Genomic DNA, 19,806 nt, shown 5'->3' with positions numbered 1-19,806 from the left:
TTGAAATCCTGAGTCTGAACTGTTGAAGTAGAAACTGACAGGTTGTCCCTATTCATTGCAGTCCTGGTAAACTTAGAGAGTCTGAAGAGGAGGGACCAGCTCACAGAGGGGAGGCGCAAAGAGGGAGGTCACAAAGAGGGAGGGATGAGTGACGTAATTCTGGTAAAGCCAGAAAGGGAGGGGAAGGAGAGCGAGGGAAAGAAAAAGGAAGCTCTCCGATAAGTTTTTTTTGTATGTATTTCTACAAAGTTAAACAAACTTTCACCAACCAAAGGCATGACTGACCTTGTGGGGATCAACTTGCTGAAGAGGGAGATCTGAAGGAAGGGACGGACAGCAGTTTGTCAGCAGTTGTGAACAGCTGATGACAACATCAAATATTAACACTTTTTAAGGCCTTGGGCCTCGAGTGACCAAACAGAGGTAAGCAAGTCATTCTTATTCCTCACAAAATAGAAAGTATATGTGGAGTTGTCACACTTATAGGCAGTCATTTTCATGTATTTGCTTGTGAGTGGATAGTTTCCACAGCAGGACAAAGTGTCGGAACTTGCAGAGTGGAAGTACAGGAACAGAGCGGTTGACAGTGTTACATCACAGGCAGAGGGAAATCTGTAAAAGCATTACTCAGTGTTGTGTTTATAGCTACAGTGTCCCAAGTTAAGGGAATTGTTGTTAAATTGCTCTCTTCTGATCCTTCATACCCAAACAGAGAAAAAGAGACCATGTCCTCTGAACTGAACTCCAGTCTCACCAGTATCGACTGGCTGCCTCAGCTGGGAATCAGCAGCCTGCGCTCGGGGAGAGAGAGAGGAGGAGAGAGGGACAAGAAGAAAGACAGAGGGAGGGAGAGGGGAGACTTCCTCCCCTCTCTGCCGGACCCCTCCCACTCTAACTACAAAGGGAAACCCCCTCACAGCTATGCCACTCTAATCGCCATGGCAATAGCAGCTGCACCTGAGAGGAAGCTGAGTTTGAACGACATCTACACCTGGATCAGTGACACCTTCCCCTACTACAGCCGAGCTGGCCGCGGCTGGAAAGTAAGCTTGAATGTAGAACAATAACAAATTATCTTCATATTAGAATGGTGATAACTATGGTTCGGGATGTTTTGGGATATGTTACCAATTTCCATATTATTTGCATTTCCAGCTGACGCACGACTGACTTCATAATTTTGTTTCCCTCACAGAACTCCATTCGGCATAATCTGTCCCTTAATAAATGCTTCAGGAAAGTTCCTCGACCACAGAGTGACCCCGGCAAGGTGAATACTGACACATTTTGATTCTGCATCATGTGAGATGGAGGAAGGGAAGAGCGTTAATCTGAGCACTTGTTTTGTTAATGGCAGGGCTCCTATTGGACAATGGATGGACCTGCAGAGATGAATCAAGCGAGGGCGCCTAAACGTCCCTATCCAGAGGAGGAAGAGGAGAGGCAGGACGTATGTTGTAATATCACTTACTCACCTACTTTAAATAGAAGAGAATGCGCCTATTGAAAAACTTGACATTGTTGAGAGATTAGTCAGCATTCAGTTACAGTTTATTGAGGTGAGGGCTTGAGGTGAAAAAATTGTTTTTTATTTTACTTTCCTGGATGGAATTTATATTTTTACCACCCTTTCACTTTCGTCTCGCTGTGCTGTTTCAGGTTCCTGTAGGGACACAAGCGGAGAGCAGAGCTTCTCCTCATCAACATCCACCTCCTCATCAACATCCACCTCCACCCTCACACAGAGACCACCAGCTTCTTAACACAGAGCCTCTGGGAGCCATCCAGCAGCAGCCTCCCCACTTTGCCTCCCTTTCCCCTCCCCCATGCAAGGTAGAATGACTTTCACCTTTCTTTATCACAGTCAGGGTTGTTTCAGCGTTTCATCTGATCTAATCTTTTATCTTCACAGCAACCATCACCCTACATGCCAAGCCCTGTGTCCTCTCACTCTGTCCATAATCCATCTCCTGCTGCCCCTATGTCTTCTATCCATTCCTTTTCACCTCACCATCCACCTGGACCAACTTTTACCCCCCCTCCTTTATCTGCTGCCAATATGTCTTCTCCTTCAGCTCATTCTTTCTCCAATGCCCCATTGTCCTATCCTGCTAATTCAGTTTCTGGTCCCATTTTCACCTGCGCCCCTCCCGCAGTGCCTGTTTGCACTGTGTCCGCCCCCCCTCACTCCCTTACGTGTGGGGTCCCTTCATTTGTTGCTGGTCCTCCTGTGGTCTCAGTGAACTCCTCCGAGCCTCAGCTGCTTTTCACCTTCGACGAGATGATCTTGCCAGACTTGTATGCGTCTTTCAAGTCTATCTTCAAGACCATGCGGGACAGGGGTGGCTCACAGTGTGAGTACTATGTCTGTCTAATGCAGCACTTTGGAACAGTCATCTTGAAAAGTGCAACATAGTTATATATATTACAATTTCCGAACCACAAATAAAGATTGCAATATGTCATATTTGTACTGCTTACATGATCTATATCATGCCTCATTTAAGTAGTACTGTACCAGCAAAATCAGTAATGTGGAGTTAAGCATTTGCTTTTCAGATAAAGGACCTCTGTGCCAAAATGGAAACTCAAATATTGATTAAGCCCACATTATACACATTAACAGCTTGGATGAGTGACTTTTTTTTATGCAATTTACAGCGGATGTTGCTCCACTGGCTCCTCTGAACAACGACACTACCCCACTTCACACTCCAACTCTGCTGCCATTTTCCCCTCACCCTGCACCACCAGCAGCAGCACCTCCACCTGCAGCTCCACATGTAGCTCCACATGTAGCTCCACCTGCAGCACCTCATGTAGCTCCACCTGCAGCACCTCATGTAGCACCTCCATTAGCTGCACACCCTCCTGAGACTGAGCGCATTCCACAATACAGTAAGTCCAACATGACCTTACTTACCGACCCCAGACATGCTTGAATTGCATTAAAAGCAGAATCAGTGCTTTCTAAAGTTACCTTCCCTCTTCCACTTTAGCGGTGCCAGCTGACTGGTTCAGTAACCCTGATTCCCTGAAGGAGAGCTTCCGCATTGCCAGCAGTCTAGACTGGGCCAACATCGACCTCACTGGCCACCCAGGTCTGTGCTGTTCACCAGATTCTTGATAACATGTTGTTTCTCTTCTGGAGGTTGTTTGTGTCAAATCTGCTGAGGTTTTGAGATATTCATCTACTCTCTCGTAATAGACAAAGGAGGGGAGGAGCCAGTTAGTCAAGCAACAGACAATGTATTGGCAGTTATAATGCAGTCAATTGATTTTTTCCTAGCAAAAACACCAATTGTTCTTTGCTTCCAGCTTCTTAAATGTGAGGATTTAATGGTTTAATTTTGTCATTCGATAGTAACCTGAATATTGTTGGGCATTAGAAATTGTCTTTTGACATTTTTTACTATTTATTTTTGATTTAATATCCAAATTGATTAATTACAAAAAGTATAATTTGCAGATTATTCAATAATGAATATGATCTTCACTGCGGCCTGGAATGGTGCTGTGTTGTGACACCACTAATACAATGTGTACATGGTACAGTGGTGAAATACAATTCTCAGAGATACTGTGGATATCTCAAAACCTCAGCAGATACAAATACATCTGGTCTGTGTGAACTACCAGATTTACTGACCCATTAAGAAGTTTGTCTTTTTCTGCTGATGTATCAACTCTTCATGGCTGGCAGATAGTGAAACAACTGAATATGATGATAATTTAAACTTTTTTTGTTGTTTATTAAAGACTTTCTCTTCCATTCTGTCCCCAGACCTGCTGGAGGGCATGCGGCAGGCGGAGCTCTGTGATTGGGCACTGGACCCGACGCTCTTCACGTCCCTCTGCGACTCTCTGAACCGCTTCTTCACTCAGAAAGGCATGATTACCTCTGGGAGTAACTCCCCCCTGGCCCTCGGGGGTCCTCACCCCCTACACGGCCCACCATTCACCTCCAATCAGCCTCCTACCCTCGCCAGCCTCACTCATCCCTCACCCCTCCCTTACTCTCCCATAGTTCACCCCGCCAGTGGAGTGCAGCCCCCCCGCAGGGCTCCGCACATGCAGGGCCAAAGACCTCAGCTCACACAACCTGCAAACACAACCGGTAAGAACTGGACATCATGGTCGATTGGGTTTCCATTTAAATGTTTGTGGTAACTGAGTGGAATTCTGTATGGCGCTCGAAAGGATAGGTTCAGATATTTTTCGAAGTAAATAACTCAATAAATTATACAATTGATATAAAAGAAAGAAATACAAATACACGTGCATGTTAATTTGATAACTAATGTGCACAGAACTAGAACATATTTTCTAATTGTTTCTTGATTCATTAACATTCATATTTATTTCCAACTTGATTTGCTTGTTTAAATTGATGTCTGTACATTTTCCCAATTTTTAACTTCAATAAATACATTATATAAATTATAAATGAGTTTAACTATTTCTGTAAATGTTGTTTCTCTATTTCTTAGTTGTTTCCCATAATGGTAGATGCAGTCAGTGGTAAAGGAGAAGTTATTTAAATAGGAATGACCTTACAATAGTGTTTTCACTTCCTGTTTGTTGTGTGCTAACTAAGTCCATGTTTCTCTGTGTCTCAGCTGGGATGCAGCCTCAGTCCATGACACCACGACAGCGTCCTCCATTGAAGAATCTGCACAGCAACAGTGAGGAGATCCAGGACGACTTTGACTGGGACTCTCTGCTAGGTTGAGCCTGACTTCCAGTTTAAAACAGAACTTATCAGAGAAATGTGTCTCTTTAGTCTTTACAGCCGTCTCCACTAAACTCTATGCAGGGGCTGCCTTACTTTTGTATCTTGAAGCTTCTCTGAGAGCAAGTTTGGGATCAAGTGTGTCACATTCAACTGAATGCTGTATTTCAAGGTTAAATAGTTGTACAAATTATTCACCTTAACATAGCTGTTTTAACTTTTGTTTAGCTTTTCTTCTGCAGGCTGTTTTTTTCTGTTGGATTTTAGTTTTTAAAACATGTTCACCAAAGAAAATAAACTGTAAATATATTCTTATCAAATTATCTGCAGAAATGAAATACATATGGGATGCTTGGATATAAACAATAAACACATAACAAGCATGAAACAAGCCAAACACATAAAGTGTTTTTGTTTTATTTCATAAATTCCTTTTGATTTTTTTTCCATTTTACTTTTCAAATGTGAATGTTCAGTCATCACCACACAAAAGTCAACCTTACCCAATAAAAGATATTTTTCTTGTTGATATAAAATAACAATTAATTCAAACTAAATTAAAAGAACAGCATGGAGCATGTCGTCAAGTCCAAGTTTTTTTCTTTCATTCATTGAAATAATTGTCTTTTTTTAAAGAAGCATCAGTACTCTCTCTCTCCGAAGACAGGGCTGAAACGGGTGGACAGTGTAGCTCTGGGACACCTGGACACCAGGGGTCCCATATGAAATGTGTGATTGGAAAAACTAATGCTTCTGATTAACAAACAAAAAAGTGAAATATGATTGGCAGAGAAATGTGTGACCCTTATACCTCATCTGAAATCCCAACATGACATAGTATTAATACAAGTGACAATTTTTTAAAACAAAAATAATGGATGTCATTTCTTTCTTTCTGAGTCACTGAAATAAGAATGGAGACAGATATTGACACATATACACAGAAACAGGCATTTGCACTATTGCATACTCACAAATGAGCATTCATTTTCTCATTCGCACCTGGCTGCAAACACACACATTCAACAAACATCCCATCACTTCGCCCATCAGACCACAGAGGTCAGAGCTCTCTTTAGTTTTCTCCAATAATATGAAGGGAAAAAATAAGCATTTGATTTAAATGGCATCATCGTGTGATTTTCTTGTTAATTTGTTCCCAAAAATTGGAAACAAAATAAATTACATTTAATATTAAATTAAAAGTAAAAGAGTTGAAACAATTTGACCACATTGTGCCTGAAATGCTAATGCAGGATTTCCAGTCTGTATTGGAGTTAATTAAAAATCATCCTTCATGCACATTTTTCCTTTTAGTGATTCAGTGTTTATCTTCATTCTAGAGAGAGAGAGAGGTGCAACAGTTTCTCAGTTTGTTAGTGGCTAGGTCTGCTCTCTCTCCAGCTCTCTCTCAGTGCAGTAACATTACAGAGTGATACTACTGAAAACGCCTCTGCTCACAGACTTACCTTCATCTCAAGACAGGACTGAAAATAACACAACATGAAGAACGCTACAGAACGGCACAGGATTAAAACAAAAATAAATAGATCTCTATTTCCCGCCCACAAACAACCCATACTGTAATGAAAGAAACTAAATGTGGAAAATTATTCTGAAATGAAATAATGCTTTTGAAGGAAAAGATAAACATAATTTTTAAATTTTTAGTTTTTTTCTTTAAATATAGAAATGTACACATTTTTCTTTTTGGACACAAACTGTGTTGAGGGGGGTGAAGGGGGGCAGCAGGTACGACAGGGGAGGTTGAAACTGGTGAGCAAAGTAGTGGTGACACTTCCTCAAAGAAGGAAAGGGTTGGTGCTCGCTCCCGTCGTTCCTCCGCCTCCCACTGACCCTCCTGCCCCCATCACTCCGGATCCACTTGGCCCACCCAAAATCAGCTGAGGAGGTGGTCCGCCTCCGTGCCCCATAAAAACCGAGCCTGGTGGGGCCATAGGCGAGAGGCCGCTGAAGGGCATGCCCATGGGGCTGGCCTGCATCATGCCCATGCCCATCCCTGGAGCCCCCATACCCACAGTCATTGGCCCCATGCCCATTCCTGGTTGCATCATGCTCAGCATGGGGTTGAGGGGCACAGGACTGGAGCGGAGGCTCAGGCCAAGTGAGGAGGGCTGAGGTGAGATGGAGCTCATGGGGGGGGCCACGCCAAACGGGTTGGAGCAGGCAGGTATTGGAGAAACCCCCCGACTGGAAATGGTGCTGCCTGGAGTCACTGCCATGCCAGGAGCAGGAGATGAGCCTGAGGTCAGAGGTCAGACAGGACGGGAACACATCAGCATCACTTCATACTTGCCATTACACTTTGTTCAACACTTTTTCAGATACCTTTTCAATCCATGCCAGGTTTTTATATTTTTCAACACATGTCAGTTAATCTAATAATCTAATCATATTTAATCCGCAACCATTTTATATGATAGATTTGGATTTTAATAACCAAATAGCTAAATGTGGAATAGTTTGAAATGAACTTTTCTCAATTTTAGTGACTGAATATGTAAGTTTTGTGTTACCAAGAAGGCTATCTCAAAATGCACTTTCCATGAACAGTGTCTGTCTGTCTGTCTGTCTGTCTGTCTGTCTGTCTGTCTGTCTGTCTGTCTGTCTGTCTGTCTGTCTGTCTGTCTGTCTGTCTGTCTGTCTGTCTGTCTGTCTGTCTGTCTGTCTGTCTACAAAAGCAATGTTGATCTAACAAGTTTGGTTATTGCTCTTTTCTCAGGTTATACACAGATATAGACGATAGCTGTAACTAACCTGTGTTCTGGAGGAAGGGGTTGTGCGCTGAAGAGGAAGAGATGGAAGGGGGCGGCGGCTGTTTGGGTTTGGGTTTAGATGACAAGAGAGAGTCGAGATCCACCAGCGCTGCGTTGGGGCCGAGGAAGGACTCGGGAGTCTTACGAACAGGAAGTGAAGAACCAAGAGATGACAGGTCAAAGGGCACCGGAGAGCCTGTGCTGTTACAGCCTATTGCCGGGGACCCCCGTCGCTCCGGGTCTCCTGAGGAGGATAGAAACAGTAAACCAGGATACAAGCAAAGTCTTTCTTTCCTTATAATATAACCACAGATGATATAACAGACACTAGAGGAGGATGAAATGTAGGACAAGACAACTGTAGTGTGCATGCAGTTATAAATCTGTGTGGAGTCCCTGTGCCCACACCTCAGTGTTTGAGAGTCGGTGTAGCTTTAAGCGTGAATGTACCTGTGCCGTTTGTGTGTAGGGCGGTGCCACTCCAGATGTCGGAGGTTATAAGGTCAGAGGCAGGGAGAGCCCCTTCACCTGCCCAGGGGTCTACGGGCCCCCCCGAGGAGGATGTGCTGGGTGGCACCGGGGGGCCCCAGGGGTCGGCACTGGGGGGGGTCACAGCTACAGGGGAGGGGAGGAGACGCAGGGGAGGGGAGGGTTAACACAACACCTTACAGGTACATACACAATAAAGAGGGAGCAGGAAGCTGGGCTGGGTTCCAACACTGTTGCTTCTCTCCTTTAACCTCTGCAGTCCCACTAACGTGACAGCTGACAGCAGATAGTAGGTTCACCGTCACCTTTTTATTATCTAAAGCTCAGTGGAGGTAAAGGAGAGATAATAAGCAGCTACCCCATACAATAAAGAGGCACAAAAGGGGTGAGAGAAGAGACAGCTCTGGTTGAGACACAGCCACAGTCAGTCCTGAGTAGAAACAAGAGGATAACAATGCCTGGTTTAGACACAGAGGGAGAATGGATTTAGCATGCTTGCTTTCCTCATTACACGCTGAAAGCATGTATGAGAGCTATGACAGCATGGTGACATCACTACATTACAGGCAGTAATGAAGACAGGAAATGGAACAGAGGAGTAAAGGTTGAGAGGTCTTCACATCCTGTTTCATCCAGAGAGCAGGACACGCTAATCTTCTGATACTCAGCAGAGAGTTCACATTTCCAGTAAGCTGCGGAGTGACTAATGATGTGGTTGCTTACCTGAACTCGCCCAGGGGTCGATGTTGTTAACTCTGTTGGACGTCTCTCCCCAGGGGTCAGGGGGAAGGGCTATATTGGGTGGAGCTCCCCCACCCCAGGGGTCAGAGCTTGTAGGGGATGTGGGTGACGTAATCCCCCATGGGTCTGCAGGAGCTGCACCCCAAGGACCTGAGGCAGCAGGGGCAGGAATCGAGGGTGGAGGCGAGGGGCCGGCAGAGCTCAAAGGGGCCGCAGCACCCGCGGCCCCCCAGGGGTCGACTGCGCTCAGCTCCATCAGAGAGCCCTGTGCCGAGAATATCTTATCGATTAATACTCCTAAAGCTGTGTTCAGAAAGAAATCTAAGGACACATTCAACCCACGATGTAGAGGTTAGATGACGAGGAATTTCACAAAACGGAGAAGTCAAAAGAGAGAGAGAACTGCAGATCAAATACCACCGCTTAATACAACTACCGTCATTTTCGGACTATAAGGCTCACCTGAATATAAGCCGCAGCAGCTCAATTGAATGATGTGTACATATATAAGCCGCACTGGACTATAAGCCGCAGGTGTTTTAATGTTTAATTACCATATGTAAGGGTTCGTGCACAGAGGGGATTGTCAGGAAAGAGATGGCTGTTTGAGGAAGCTCCCATTTATTAACATTTCAACAAACAAGTTGCATATTTGCATAACGTATTCAAGTGTTACCATTTAGTGCAATAGTAGCTACAGAACATGTGCTGTGCTGTGTAAACTGTACTGTATCACATAGCGTTTCAGACACACAAACTTTTCAACTTTCAAACTTAAACGGTGCGCTCCCAGCGCACGTACCGGCAGTGATCAACAGCAGTGATTTTCAACCAGTGGTACGGGGACAAACTGTCTCGCTCTCGTAATGTCTGTCTGTCTTGCTCTCGTTCTGTCTCTCGTACCACTCTCGGTTCCACTTTTACTTTTGCGCGCTACCTGTCCCACTATTTTCCGGCCTCCAGCTCTTCCTGCTGAAGCCCGCCGCTTAAAGGTGGGGGGCGCGGACCGGCCATAGAGCCCATAGAGTTAAAGGTGGTGGACTGTAACCTGTAAAATCCATAGATTTAGGAGGTCCCCTAGTGGCCGTTAGCTTTAAAAATCCATAGATTAGCCGCACCGTTACATAAGCCGCAGGGTCGAAAAATGGGAAAAAAGGCGCGGTTTATAGTCCGAAAATTACGGTACATATATAAGCCGCACTGGATTATAAACCGCAAGTGTTTTAATGTTTAATTACCATATGTAAGGGTTCGTGCACAGAAGGGATTGTCGGGAAAGAGACGGCTGTTTGAGGAAGCTCCGATTTATTAACATTTCAACAAACAAGTTTCATATTTGCATAACGTATTCAAGTGTTACCATTTAGTGCAATAGTAGCTACAGAACATGTACTGTGCTGTGTAAACTGTATTGTATCACATAGCGTTTCAGACACACAAACTTTTAAACTTTCAAATTTAAACGGTGCGCTCCCAGCGCACGTACCGGCAGTGATCAACAGCAGTGGTTTTCAACCAGTGGTACGGGGACAAACTGTCTCGCTCTCGTAATGTCTGTCTGTCTTGCTCTCGTTCTGTCTCTTGTACCACTCTCGGTTCCACTTTTACTTTTGCGCGCTACCTGTCTCACTCTTTTCCGAGGTCCCCTAGTGGCCGTTAGCTGTAAAAATCCATAGATTAGCCGCACCGTTATATAAACCGCAGCGTCGAAAAATGGGAAAAAAGGCGCGGCTTATAGTCCGAAAATTACGGTACTTAATCTAAGGGGGATAACCTTAAGGGACGGTCTAAACCACCATTAACACAACAATTACAATCATTTGGGGGGACTGAGAGGGACACAGATAGAGGAGGTAATGTCAGGAGAGTGAGAGACGTAGAGACACTTTGAACACACACCTCCTCCGGTTTCTTCTTTTCCCTCCTGCTCTCCTCCAGGGCCATCTGCAGTCTCAGGTCGTCTCCTCTGCGCAGTCGCTCTTCCTGCCAATCACACACACTGTGATGTCAGCTACCTGAGACACACAACCTTAGAAAGCACACCACATTTACAGAATTAAGATCAGTTTAAGGTTCCAAAGATGAATTAGTGGGATTGGAAGTGAAAACGTTTGATCACCATCTACAGCGAAAGGAAATGAAGGCGAATCACCCAATCCTTGAATTAGTAGAGTTTGCTATTTTGTCTGATTCTCACAGTATTTCAGCAAAACACAATCAGATCAGACACATGCTTGTTTCACACATGAAATAAAGTTATCCAGGACTGCTGTCAATAGACAAGCTGAAATAAAATTGAGTACAGATAAACTGTCTGGAAAGGTTTAGACAAGGATAGGCTATAATTGATATACTATATATACTGACTGAACCACTTAAGGGGGAAAGACAAAGACAGCCGTAGTTAATTTGCTTGTTGACAAGTTGTCATTTTGAATACTTCGCAGAAACTATTGGTTGGTTTTAATTCCTTCATGCTGTTTGTGGATAACTTGCTTAAAATGCTGTGCATAAAGAACAGGAAGTCGTCTTTTAGCATTGCCCAGTCAAGCCACTTTGACATCCAGTCTACCTGGAGTACATCAAATAAAAACGCCTAGATCAACCAACACAAATCTTGCAGATCGCCACAGGACGTTCCCAACCTTTTTTTCTATCACCTAGTAGCAAGGAGTGACACAGGGATTTATCCATGAAGAACAGTGTCTGCTCTATAACGGAGCAAGTCTTATGCTTAATGCCACTTGTGACATATAGTGTTATCCTTATAAGACCCTGCTTTAGTTTTAGATTACACCAATGGTGCGGTAAGTGCAGGACTCTACCCACTAGCGTAAAAAAGTTTAACAAATGTTTAACTCAGTCAACATGGTACAAGCAAGTTACAACAGCAGGAGACAGGTGTAACAGTTTAGGTAAAGAGTGCATTCAAAAACAAGACTATAATTGAAAGCATGCTATCAGAGAGGGTGAAGGAGAGGAAAGAGTGATCAAACCACTCAGTGTTTAATTCAGTAAGTTAATTCAGAGAAATATTTGCCAATGCCATGCATATTCAACAAAAGAGATTGGAGATAATCAAATTTTTGGGAGCTGATTCTTTTATAGTTTTGCAGAATGTAAAAGGAATTTGACTGAACTTTTGAAGAAAATGACACATGACAAATATGAGCAGAAATTAGTTTTGTTAATTGATCAATACTTGATGTGTAATTCAGAAATTCCAATTGACAGAAAGACAGATAGTATGTGACTGGGCCCCCAGTCAGCTGGCTCTGCCCCCTGACCTTTTGTTGCGCATCTTTGCTGAGCGTGATAGCATAGCTGAGCTCTGCGTCCTCCAGAGGGTCCTTGTTAGTCTGGGGGAGGTCAGGCAGTACATGGTGAGAGCAAAGCTAGGTGTGTGTGTAGTGAATAGTATGGGTAATATATCCCTATGTGTACACAAGTGCTGAAACAAACAGTACAAACTGCAAACTCTGCTGGTGTTAGTCACAGTAATGCTTGAATCCTTATCTCAGAGGGCTCTAACTGAGCTGTGTCTGCCCTGAATATGCTGCTTTGTGTTACCTGCTCTGCCTCTTCTTTACTCATGGCCAGAGCCAGCTGGAGTTGCAGATCTTCCTCTCCAGTGCTCTGGGGCCACGCCTGCTCAGGGTCGGCCCCCCCAGAGTGGGAGCCCGCTGACAGGCTGCCTCCCAAGCTGGGTGCTGAGGGAGCTGAGGAGGCTGCAACAGAGACAAACCAGAATATGCATGAATGAGAGCTTGTGTAAGGTCAGCAACTTATCAGAGCTAAAGGCCTTCTTACAGTGTAACACTTTCACTTTGAGCATTGGTTAAATCTTTAAAGACAATCTATTTTAAGTACCAATCTCACCACTGGAGGTTTGTGCCATCTTCTCTTTGGTTTTGAGGGCGTGGATCCTTTCCTCTCTTAGTCTCTCTTCATCTTTTAGCAGTGTCACCAGCTGTTTGGCTTTCTCTCTAACATTTACCCCCTGGAAAAAAGACATAAGCAAACAATTATATCCTGCAAATTAAGTGTATTGTTTTTACATAACCATACAGCTGTACACCTCAGAGTTAGTGTTAAAGCTTGTTAGTTTGTTAGTTCAAGGTTTTATTTACCAACTTCCCATAAAAAACTTGAATGGCTGGCTTTGTTTGCATAGGAGGTCAGAAACACATGAAAGCAGCATGTTTGGAAAAGCATGTCTGCATTCCACAAAGGTGGAACTTACTCGCTAATCACTTCAACTATCTATGCAGCTTTGTGGGCGTGGGTGCGCTTGTGTACCTGGTCTTTGCCATCTCTGTCTATGAACTGGAAATCCTTGAGGGTCTGGACTGCGTATATGTTCTCTCGGCACTGTTGAGCAACACGTTCTGAACCCGTCTTGATCAGGTACTCCATAAGAGTCATAGCCTGGTGGAAACAAAATCACAACCAATTGACCAATTGTAGAAAAGGGACTTTAATTCCCTTTTTTAGATTAAACATACATGCCCATGCTTTCAGTGTTTAAGTTAACACACACCATTAGTACTAATAACAAAATTCTAAATAATTCATACATTTCATAAGACCAAAAATATTTGGAACGGGTCTGAAATCACTCTCCAGCTTACTCATTGAATTGTCATACAGTTAACACTCAATGGTTTAATCTGTAGTGAGTAGTTAATTGAAATGTATTCATATTTTATATTGTGGCATCGACCTAGTTTTCTTGTGTCTTATCTGTCAGAGAGAAAGCATTATTTATTTTATTTTTATTATCATACATTTTACCTCCTTGTGTCTATTAACCTGATCAAATGTTATATTTTGCTGCATGTACCTTTAAAGTTCTTAACAAATAATCTGAGGGGAATTTATTGTTGTTTGTTTTTAACTGGTGATGTGTCATTTTATAAAGCACTTTGAGCTGCATGTGTTGTATGAAAAGTGCTATATAAATAATAATAATTATTATTATTATTTAAGACGCTTCAAAATCATCGTCATTCTGCATCATCAATGATAAATGTAGTGTGGCAAAATTCAAAACCAAATTGTATTGAAGGAAAACATAAAGTGGACATCCTATTGCCAAAATATCATCTATTCTACATTCAAACAATGGGAAAACCAATAATGTGTGTATATTATGGTATATGTACTGGTGACATATTGCCACACAATTATACCAAACAGCCCAAACAAACACAAACCTTGTACACATGTCTCCAGTTCTTGCCGTGGTCATTGAGGCGCTTCCACACCATGCTCATGATTTCCGAGAAGGCCACAACATTGTAGGTCAGATCAGCAATCTCTGACATCAGAGAGCTGCTGGGGCCCCAGGGGTCATTGGACGTCGCCTCTCTAACCTGCAGCACGGAAAAACAGCAAGGGACAAACTTCCAATCATCCTCTATCCGAACTGTCGTGATAAGAATCATATTGAGCGAATACCTTGTAACAGTTTGGGACAATGGTCCACAGTGTTCTGAGTATCAATACAAACTCAGTCACGACACAAGCCGGAAAGAGGCAGACTAATGAACGGATATATGATTACGTTAGCTAATATTATGAATAATAACTGGAAAGAGGGGGCATGTAGCTTTGCTCGTCAGCAGCTATATGAAGTCACATGTGCTGTAGAGATAAGCAGATTACATTTCAGCAATGGACATATGGGGGATGTGGGTGTGAGAAAGAAGAAGACCAGATAAGCAGAAAGACAGACAACCTTGATTTCAGCCTCTGAATAGTTGTGGACGATGTTCTTTACTTGTCGCCGTAGCGATGAGGTCGACATGGCAACGGTCTGGCCGCCGAGTCCTGCTGCAATCTGAACTGCAAATGGAGAACAGAGAGGGGTTGTAAAATATAGGTAATAAAAGCAAACAGCAACAAAGGGCAAAGAGGACTCTTATTGCAAGGAGAAAAATAGGTTTAATTAAAAGAGTAAATTCTACTTTCAAAAAAGAGGGCAAGAAGAGAAAGAGTCAGAAAGACTGGAGAGGATGTATGCAAGTACAAGAGTCTGGATAAAAGGTGGTCGTCCTTGAGAAGAACAATCAGAGTGTGAAAGAGGGTGTCTATAGCAGATACATCTGAAACCATGTGACTGCTGGTGTCAACAGAGGAAGTGAGAGAGCGAGCGTCATGCACACCTGTTACACAAGAATGATGCAGAATGAGGGGCTCTCCTCTTGCTTTCTTTTCGTTTTTCTGGCTTGTGACTGTGAGCCACTCATTCACGGAGTGCTATGTCTCAGTTTGCCTTTTTCTTCCTGTGACAACATTTGGTCCCAAAACCTTGGGCCGTAGGGAGATGAAAACTAAGGAGCAAGATTGAGATGATCATTAAAAAAGAACCCACACATAATGAGAGATTATTACTATGTCCCAACAAACAGACTAGAACAAGCTGTCGCGTTATGCTAGGTCTAACTCCAAAGAAAGCATTCAGGACAAAGCAGATATTCAGCTACTAAATCACAGGACTTGTTGCTGAACCACACATGGCTAATAGTCAGAGATACATCATACTAGTTATATACTTTATCTTGTTTAGTAAGTCAAGTCATAAAACCCTTTTTTATTCTCCAAAGAATAAGAGTGATTGCCATTAAGTCACAGGAAGGGGAAAACGTGTGTTGTTCCTTACACTTAAATAACATCAGTTGCCAAACCTGAATTGCAGCATTAGGACTCACAAGAAGCCGCAAGCTTTAGGATTAGGACATGAATTTCACAAGTTCAAGCACTAAATAAATATTGTATTTGCGAACAAACATATTGAAATTGGAAATCTTAGGTATGCTAGATGATAACAGGATCCATTTACTTCATTTCAGCTAATTATATTCCTTATCATTAGACAGACTGAAGTCACAACAACAGTGTTGGTAAAGATAAAGATGTCATAGAAATATCGCAATATTTGTACAGCTCCAAGATGGTATGCAAATAAGCATGCAGGGCATCTCGGAAATTAAACTTGAACCGGTTACAAGTTCATACAGAAGGGAAACTTTTTTTTTACTGATGCCAGCCATTTATAAGAGGCGGAGTATATGGTGATCATGTAACATGTTATCAGCAAAACATGTGATTAACAATTGAAAACACTGTCTGATGAAATCAAATCATGGCTTCTGTTGTGCCATTCCACTGGGACGGTCTCAATTTGACAAAAACATTATAAAACCATCCTGTCGGATACTGGTCGTGTAAAGGAATGCAAAGAATGATTTCATGGCACAATATTAAATCCCACTGTACCACTACATACTGAGCATTGTTTGAATTTGATTGCTTACGCAGCAGGCTGAAACACTGTTGCTGACCAGATGCATCCTTTCATTGCAGCAATCTGCATTTTCTCACCAAATACATTATCATTTCGGGTCATGACACAAAGACACTGAGTAACCAATTCACCTACAGGCATGATTTTAGTGCCAATTTATATAAAAGCTATACATGTATTTTTTAAGAGCTAGCTTCAAACATTATCTACCCTGTAATACAAATAAAATGAAATATAGTCATTATCCAGTTATTCTTCTGCCTCTTTAAAAGAATGAACCCTAATTATATCAGAGCTTGAGTTTAGACATGTTGTACTCTTTAAAAGCACACACAGGAGGAGCAGTTTGAGCAAGTTCAGCTAAATACATTAAAGATAACTTTCAAAGACCACTCCCTCAACTCCCATATCTCAAGAACTAAAGGTAGCAGGAAGGCAACATCTTTTGGGCTAAAGAAGACGAAAACTTCAACCCACCCACTGCATCAATATTGCCTGAAAAAGTAAATGAGCAATGGTGGGAATTGGAAACCAAGAAACTATGCTTCTCTTCCCATTTCCCTAGCCTCAAACAGACCTTCCTGCGTACAAGTATATTCCTCAAGAGGGAAGTATGCAGACTGACCTTAACACCAATCTGACCTTAACACCATGCAATCTGATGGGCATGAAAACAATTCATACCTTTCTGTTGTTTTGTTGATAGCAATTTAAATAATAATGTACTTCTTATCTTACATTCTTAAATACACTCTAGCTGTCTCTATGCCTATAGACTGTTTTAAACACCCACATATACAAAAGTTACATAGTAACTTAACAACAGGAATAACACATTTAGGGAAGATATGCATATGTTCAGGTTGAAATATACTTTGGTAAACCAATGGTGAACCAAACACAACTTTGGTGTATACTTGTACAAGTGTTTTAAATAAGCCTGAAACATATAGATTGTCTGTGTTTAGATTTGTAGGTCGGACAAATATGAAACCACATTGCACAACTGAATCTAATGCAGCTATTGCAAAAGCCAGGACAGAGACTCCTGAAGCTCCGTATCAAAGTTCAAACACTAACTAATCGTTGATAAGGGGCCAAATAATACGCCCTTTGTATCTCAGGTTGTATCAAATATCTCCACAATCTCTAATACTAAAGAAGGTTTCAGTAACTAACTGTATATGTCGTTGTTCGGAAAAACACAATCACATTATCTTCTACTTTGAATTGTCTTCTCTGCTTTACATATGGGTGTCAATGCCCAATCATGTAACCTCTGACAGGCTTGAAGAAGAAGTATACAATATATTTAAGGAAGAAATTAAGTAAAAGAAGAAAATACCAGAAAACTCTAGGTCCGCTGCAACATTCATTGCATACATAAAGGCTAAAGACTTGTCTTTTTGCCCCTATCTAATCATATAAGTATGAATTTATTTCGATGCACTGGAACATCTGTTGTTGTATGTTATACCTGTATTTTCATATTATAGCTTGTTTAACTTTTTGAGTTCTGTTCTGCTGCTCAATTTGTGTGTTCTTTTTCTGTGGGGTTATGTGAAACACTTTGAACTGTCCTGTACTCCTGTTGCTGAAATGGGCTGAATAAACTTGCCTTGCCTTCAGACCAACAGAAGCCCCACTTAGATGAGTGCTAGGTTGAGCTAACACATGTTAATAATCCGTTATAGGCAAATGATCCAGTACAAACAAATCGCTGTTACACTTGCATTACAATAATATAGATTTACATAAAGTGCCAACCAGGCCTGCATAACCTAAAAGAGGGAGAGTATTTAGGTATCTGTCTTCCCTAACCCAATATCCTGAAAGGTATCATTTACTCAGCAATATTTGTTTTCCCTTGTTCAAATGTTCAATGTATGTTTCACTGGGGCAATATGGTGAAATCCCCCACCTACTGCTTACTGATGCTAAACTCTGCGCCCTAAAATGTTCAGGCAAAGTTTTCTGGACTTTAGACATTGATATCTCCACAGTGGCTGAACACATTTTTACCATACAGGTCCAATCTCCCTTCGGAAATATAGTAATGATCCCATACCTGAGCTTACTTAGCCCCCTGTCACTTGTATACACTTGACGTTATCCACACCCAGTTAGCTGGCACACTGATAACTTAACAACCGTTACCCATGTAACGTTAAGCAAGCAGTCTGTCAACTGACAGTGCTAGCTCTCCAGCAAGCGTTAACTTAGTGTTAGACAGAGTGGGGACCATGACATTAAACAACACTGTTACCAAAAGCATTGTGAGCATTATCTGTGTCAGAAAAATATGTATGCGAAAGACAAGTTTACGCGCAATTACTTAAGCTGAAAGGCAATAAACATTGTCCTACATGTCATTTAACTGTTAGCTTATTATCCACTCAGCCGGCAAACTCTTCCATTCTCACACCTTTCGAAACAGTTAGCTAGCACTTTGACACCAGAGGTGTGGGTAAAGTCTGAGTAAAGTGTAGACAGAGGTACAGAAGGGTGTAGAGTGTTTTTCTACGAGTTGGCAGACAAACAAATGAGAAATTAAAGGTGATATTCTCCACACAACCGTGAATCACTACACACTAGGAAGGGGCGGTTAGTTTACCTGCCAGCTTCACTGATAAAGAAATCACTTGCTGCTGCTGCTAGAAAAGATTAGCCAGCTAGTAAGCTAGCAGTTAGCTAGCTAGCTGCTGCTAGAGAGTTCGCAACATGATTGCTAGACTGTACAAGCTTTAATCAAGGACACGTCCTGCTGTGGGACAGTGTTTGATATACACGTTCAAATCACAAGCCGAAACGCCAAAAAATACTGACAACAGATCAAAATAAAAAAACAAATCAAGTGTGTACTGACCCTGTTGTAGCTTGAATGTACGAGGAGATGGCCGAATTTCCGCTTCCGTTCTCGGCTACAGGAAAGACCGCACCCCCTGTAGCTTTGTTTTTACATGGATGGTAGAAGAATCATTCATAATCTATTGATTTTTTTTAATGTCATAATTGTTGTCCTAAATGAAATTAATACAACATTAAAGTTTGGCTAATTTTGATTATTTTATTTTATTATTTTTATTTGAATTATTTTATAACTGTTTTCCTATTCAAGAAAATAAGACATCCCGTTAAACAAGACCTACAAATTAATTACCAGACTATCAAAACGATATCCTTTGCAGCACCGCAAGAGTTTATAGATGAACATAACCATTTTCAGTAGTACTCCAATATAATACCACGGTGGAGTGAGTCTCAAATATAAAGTAAAAATGGCAATCAGTCAGTGTGCATTCTTCAGGGTTGCTTATTCCTATCAAAATCAGAATCAGAGTTAGTTCTAATTTATCCCAATGGGGATAACAACATACAACAACAATGTATTAAAGAGGAAATCTGTTTAATAAATTATTCCAAGATGAGACAGGGAAGTGACTTTTGGATGGCCTAATCTACTGGGAAATAAATCACATCCATTTTCATGTGTGTTTAAAAAAGTGTTTTAAGGCCCTCTTTGGTCAAATGATAACCTTGATTGGGCCTATAATACTAAAAACTGATCTTTTTCTGCTTTTATCAATTCTTTATTGGCTATAAATGTGCAATCATTTTATTTAAAGCCTTAACAAATAAGTTTATCCCGTTAAATGAACCTAAAGCAATGTGGTTCATCATGATATAGGATTTTAATAAAATCTTAAGTATTACCATCATTGTAACCATCATCATAATCCTGTTTTTTTTTTACATTA

The 19,806-nt window shown here is 41.8% G+C and overlaps 2 protein-coding genes across 7 annotated transcripts; one reads left to right on the top strand and one right to left on the bottom strand.

The window, feature by feature from the left end:
• Nucleotides 1-149: 149 nt before the first annotated feature.
• foxj2 (forkhead box J2) lies at nucleotides 150-5,307 on the top strand. 2 transcript variants are annotated; one of them, XM_079691311.1, is made up of 11 exons: nucleotides 150-423; nucleotides 713-1,043; nucleotides 1,196-1,270; nucleotides 1,358-1,450; nucleotides 1,660-1,833; nucleotides 1,913-2,354; nucleotides 2,662-2,898; nucleotides 3,000-3,101; nucleotides 3,785-3,889; nucleotides 4,028-4,117; nucleotides 4,620-5,307. In XM_079691311.1, exons 2-11 carry the CDS (start codon nucleotides 726-728, stop codon nucleotides 4,730-4,732), a joined length of 1,749 nt encoding a protein of 582 aa, XP_079547437.1. In that variant the 5' UTR covers nucleotides 150-423; nucleotides 713-725; the 3' UTR covers nucleotides 4,733-5,307. The 2 variants fall into 2 exon arrangements, with proteins under 2 accessions (XP_079547437.1, XP_079547436.1); XM_079691310.1 differs by having other exon boundaries at nucleotides 3,785-4,117.
• On the bottom strand, nucleotides 5,118-19,000 carry epn1a (epsin 1a). Of its 5 annotated transcripts, none has more exons than XM_079691305.1 (13): nucleotides 18,915-19,000; nucleotides 14,907-15,074; nucleotides 14,480-14,586; nucleotides 13,956-14,114; nucleotides 13,039-13,167; nucleotides 12,610-12,739; nucleotides 12,310-12,467; nucleotides 12,027-12,098; nucleotides 10,639-10,722; nucleotides 8,722-9,004; nucleotides 7,960-8,124; nucleotides 7,511-7,753; nucleotides 5,118-6,995 (listed from the first exon to the last, which is right to left on the bottom strand). In XM_079691305.1, exons 3-13 carry the CDS (start codon nucleotides 14,546-14,548, stop codon nucleotides 6,535-6,537), a joined length of 1,953 nt encoding a protein of 650 aa, XP_079547431.1. In that variant the 5' UTR covers nucleotides 14,549-14,586; nucleotides 14,907-15,074; nucleotides 18,915-19,000; the 3' UTR covers nucleotides 5,118-6,534. The 5 variants fall into 5 exon arrangements, with proteins under 5 accessions (XP_079547431.1, XP_079547433.1, XP_079547434.1 ...); XM_079691307.1 differs by having other exon boundaries at nucleotides 12,619-12,739; XM_079691308.1 differs by lacking the exon at nucleotides 12,027-12,098.
• Between the last annotated feature and the right edge of the window lie 806 nt (nucleotides 19,001-19,806).

Source organism: Notothenia rossii (genome assembly GCF_949606895.1).
Source record: "Notothenia rossii genome assembly, chromosome: 7".
NCBI lineage: Eukaryota > Metazoa > Chordata > Actinopteri > Perciformes > Nototheniidae > Notothenia > Notothenia rossii.
This window is presented reverse-complemented; position numbering and strand designations above follow the sequence as displayed.

What these genes read in the sequence shown, in the direction of transcription:
- epn1a (XM_079691305.1), bottom strand. Translation starts at nt 14,548, where the DNA reads ATGTCGACCTCATCGCTACGGCGACAAGTAAAGAACATCGTCCACAAC. An exon ending in GTAAAGAAGAGGCAGAGCAG is followed by an intron (nt 12,099 to 12,309) that starts GTAACACAAAGC and finishes GACCTCCCCCAG; the next exon opens with ACTAACAAGGACCCTCTGGA. An exon ending in GCAAAGATGCGCAACAAAAG is followed by an intron (nt 10,723 to 12,026) that starts GTCAGGGGGCAG and finishes TGTGATTGGCAG; the next exon opens with GAAGAGCGACTGCGCAGAGG.
- foxj2 (XM_079691310.1), top strand. Translation starts at nt 726, where the DNA reads ATGTCCTCTGAACTGAACTCCAGTCTCACCAGTATCGACTGGCTGCCT. An exon ending in GGACAGGGGTGGCTCACAGT is followed by an intron (nt 2,355 to 2,661) that starts GTGAGTACTATG and finishes TGCAATTTACAG; the next exon opens with CGGATGTTGCTCCACTGGCT. An exon ending in CGACCTCACTGGCCACCCAG is followed by an intron (nt 3,102 to 3,784) that starts GTCTGTGCTGTT and finishes TTCTGTCCCCAG; the next exon opens with ACCTGCTGGAGGGCATGCGG.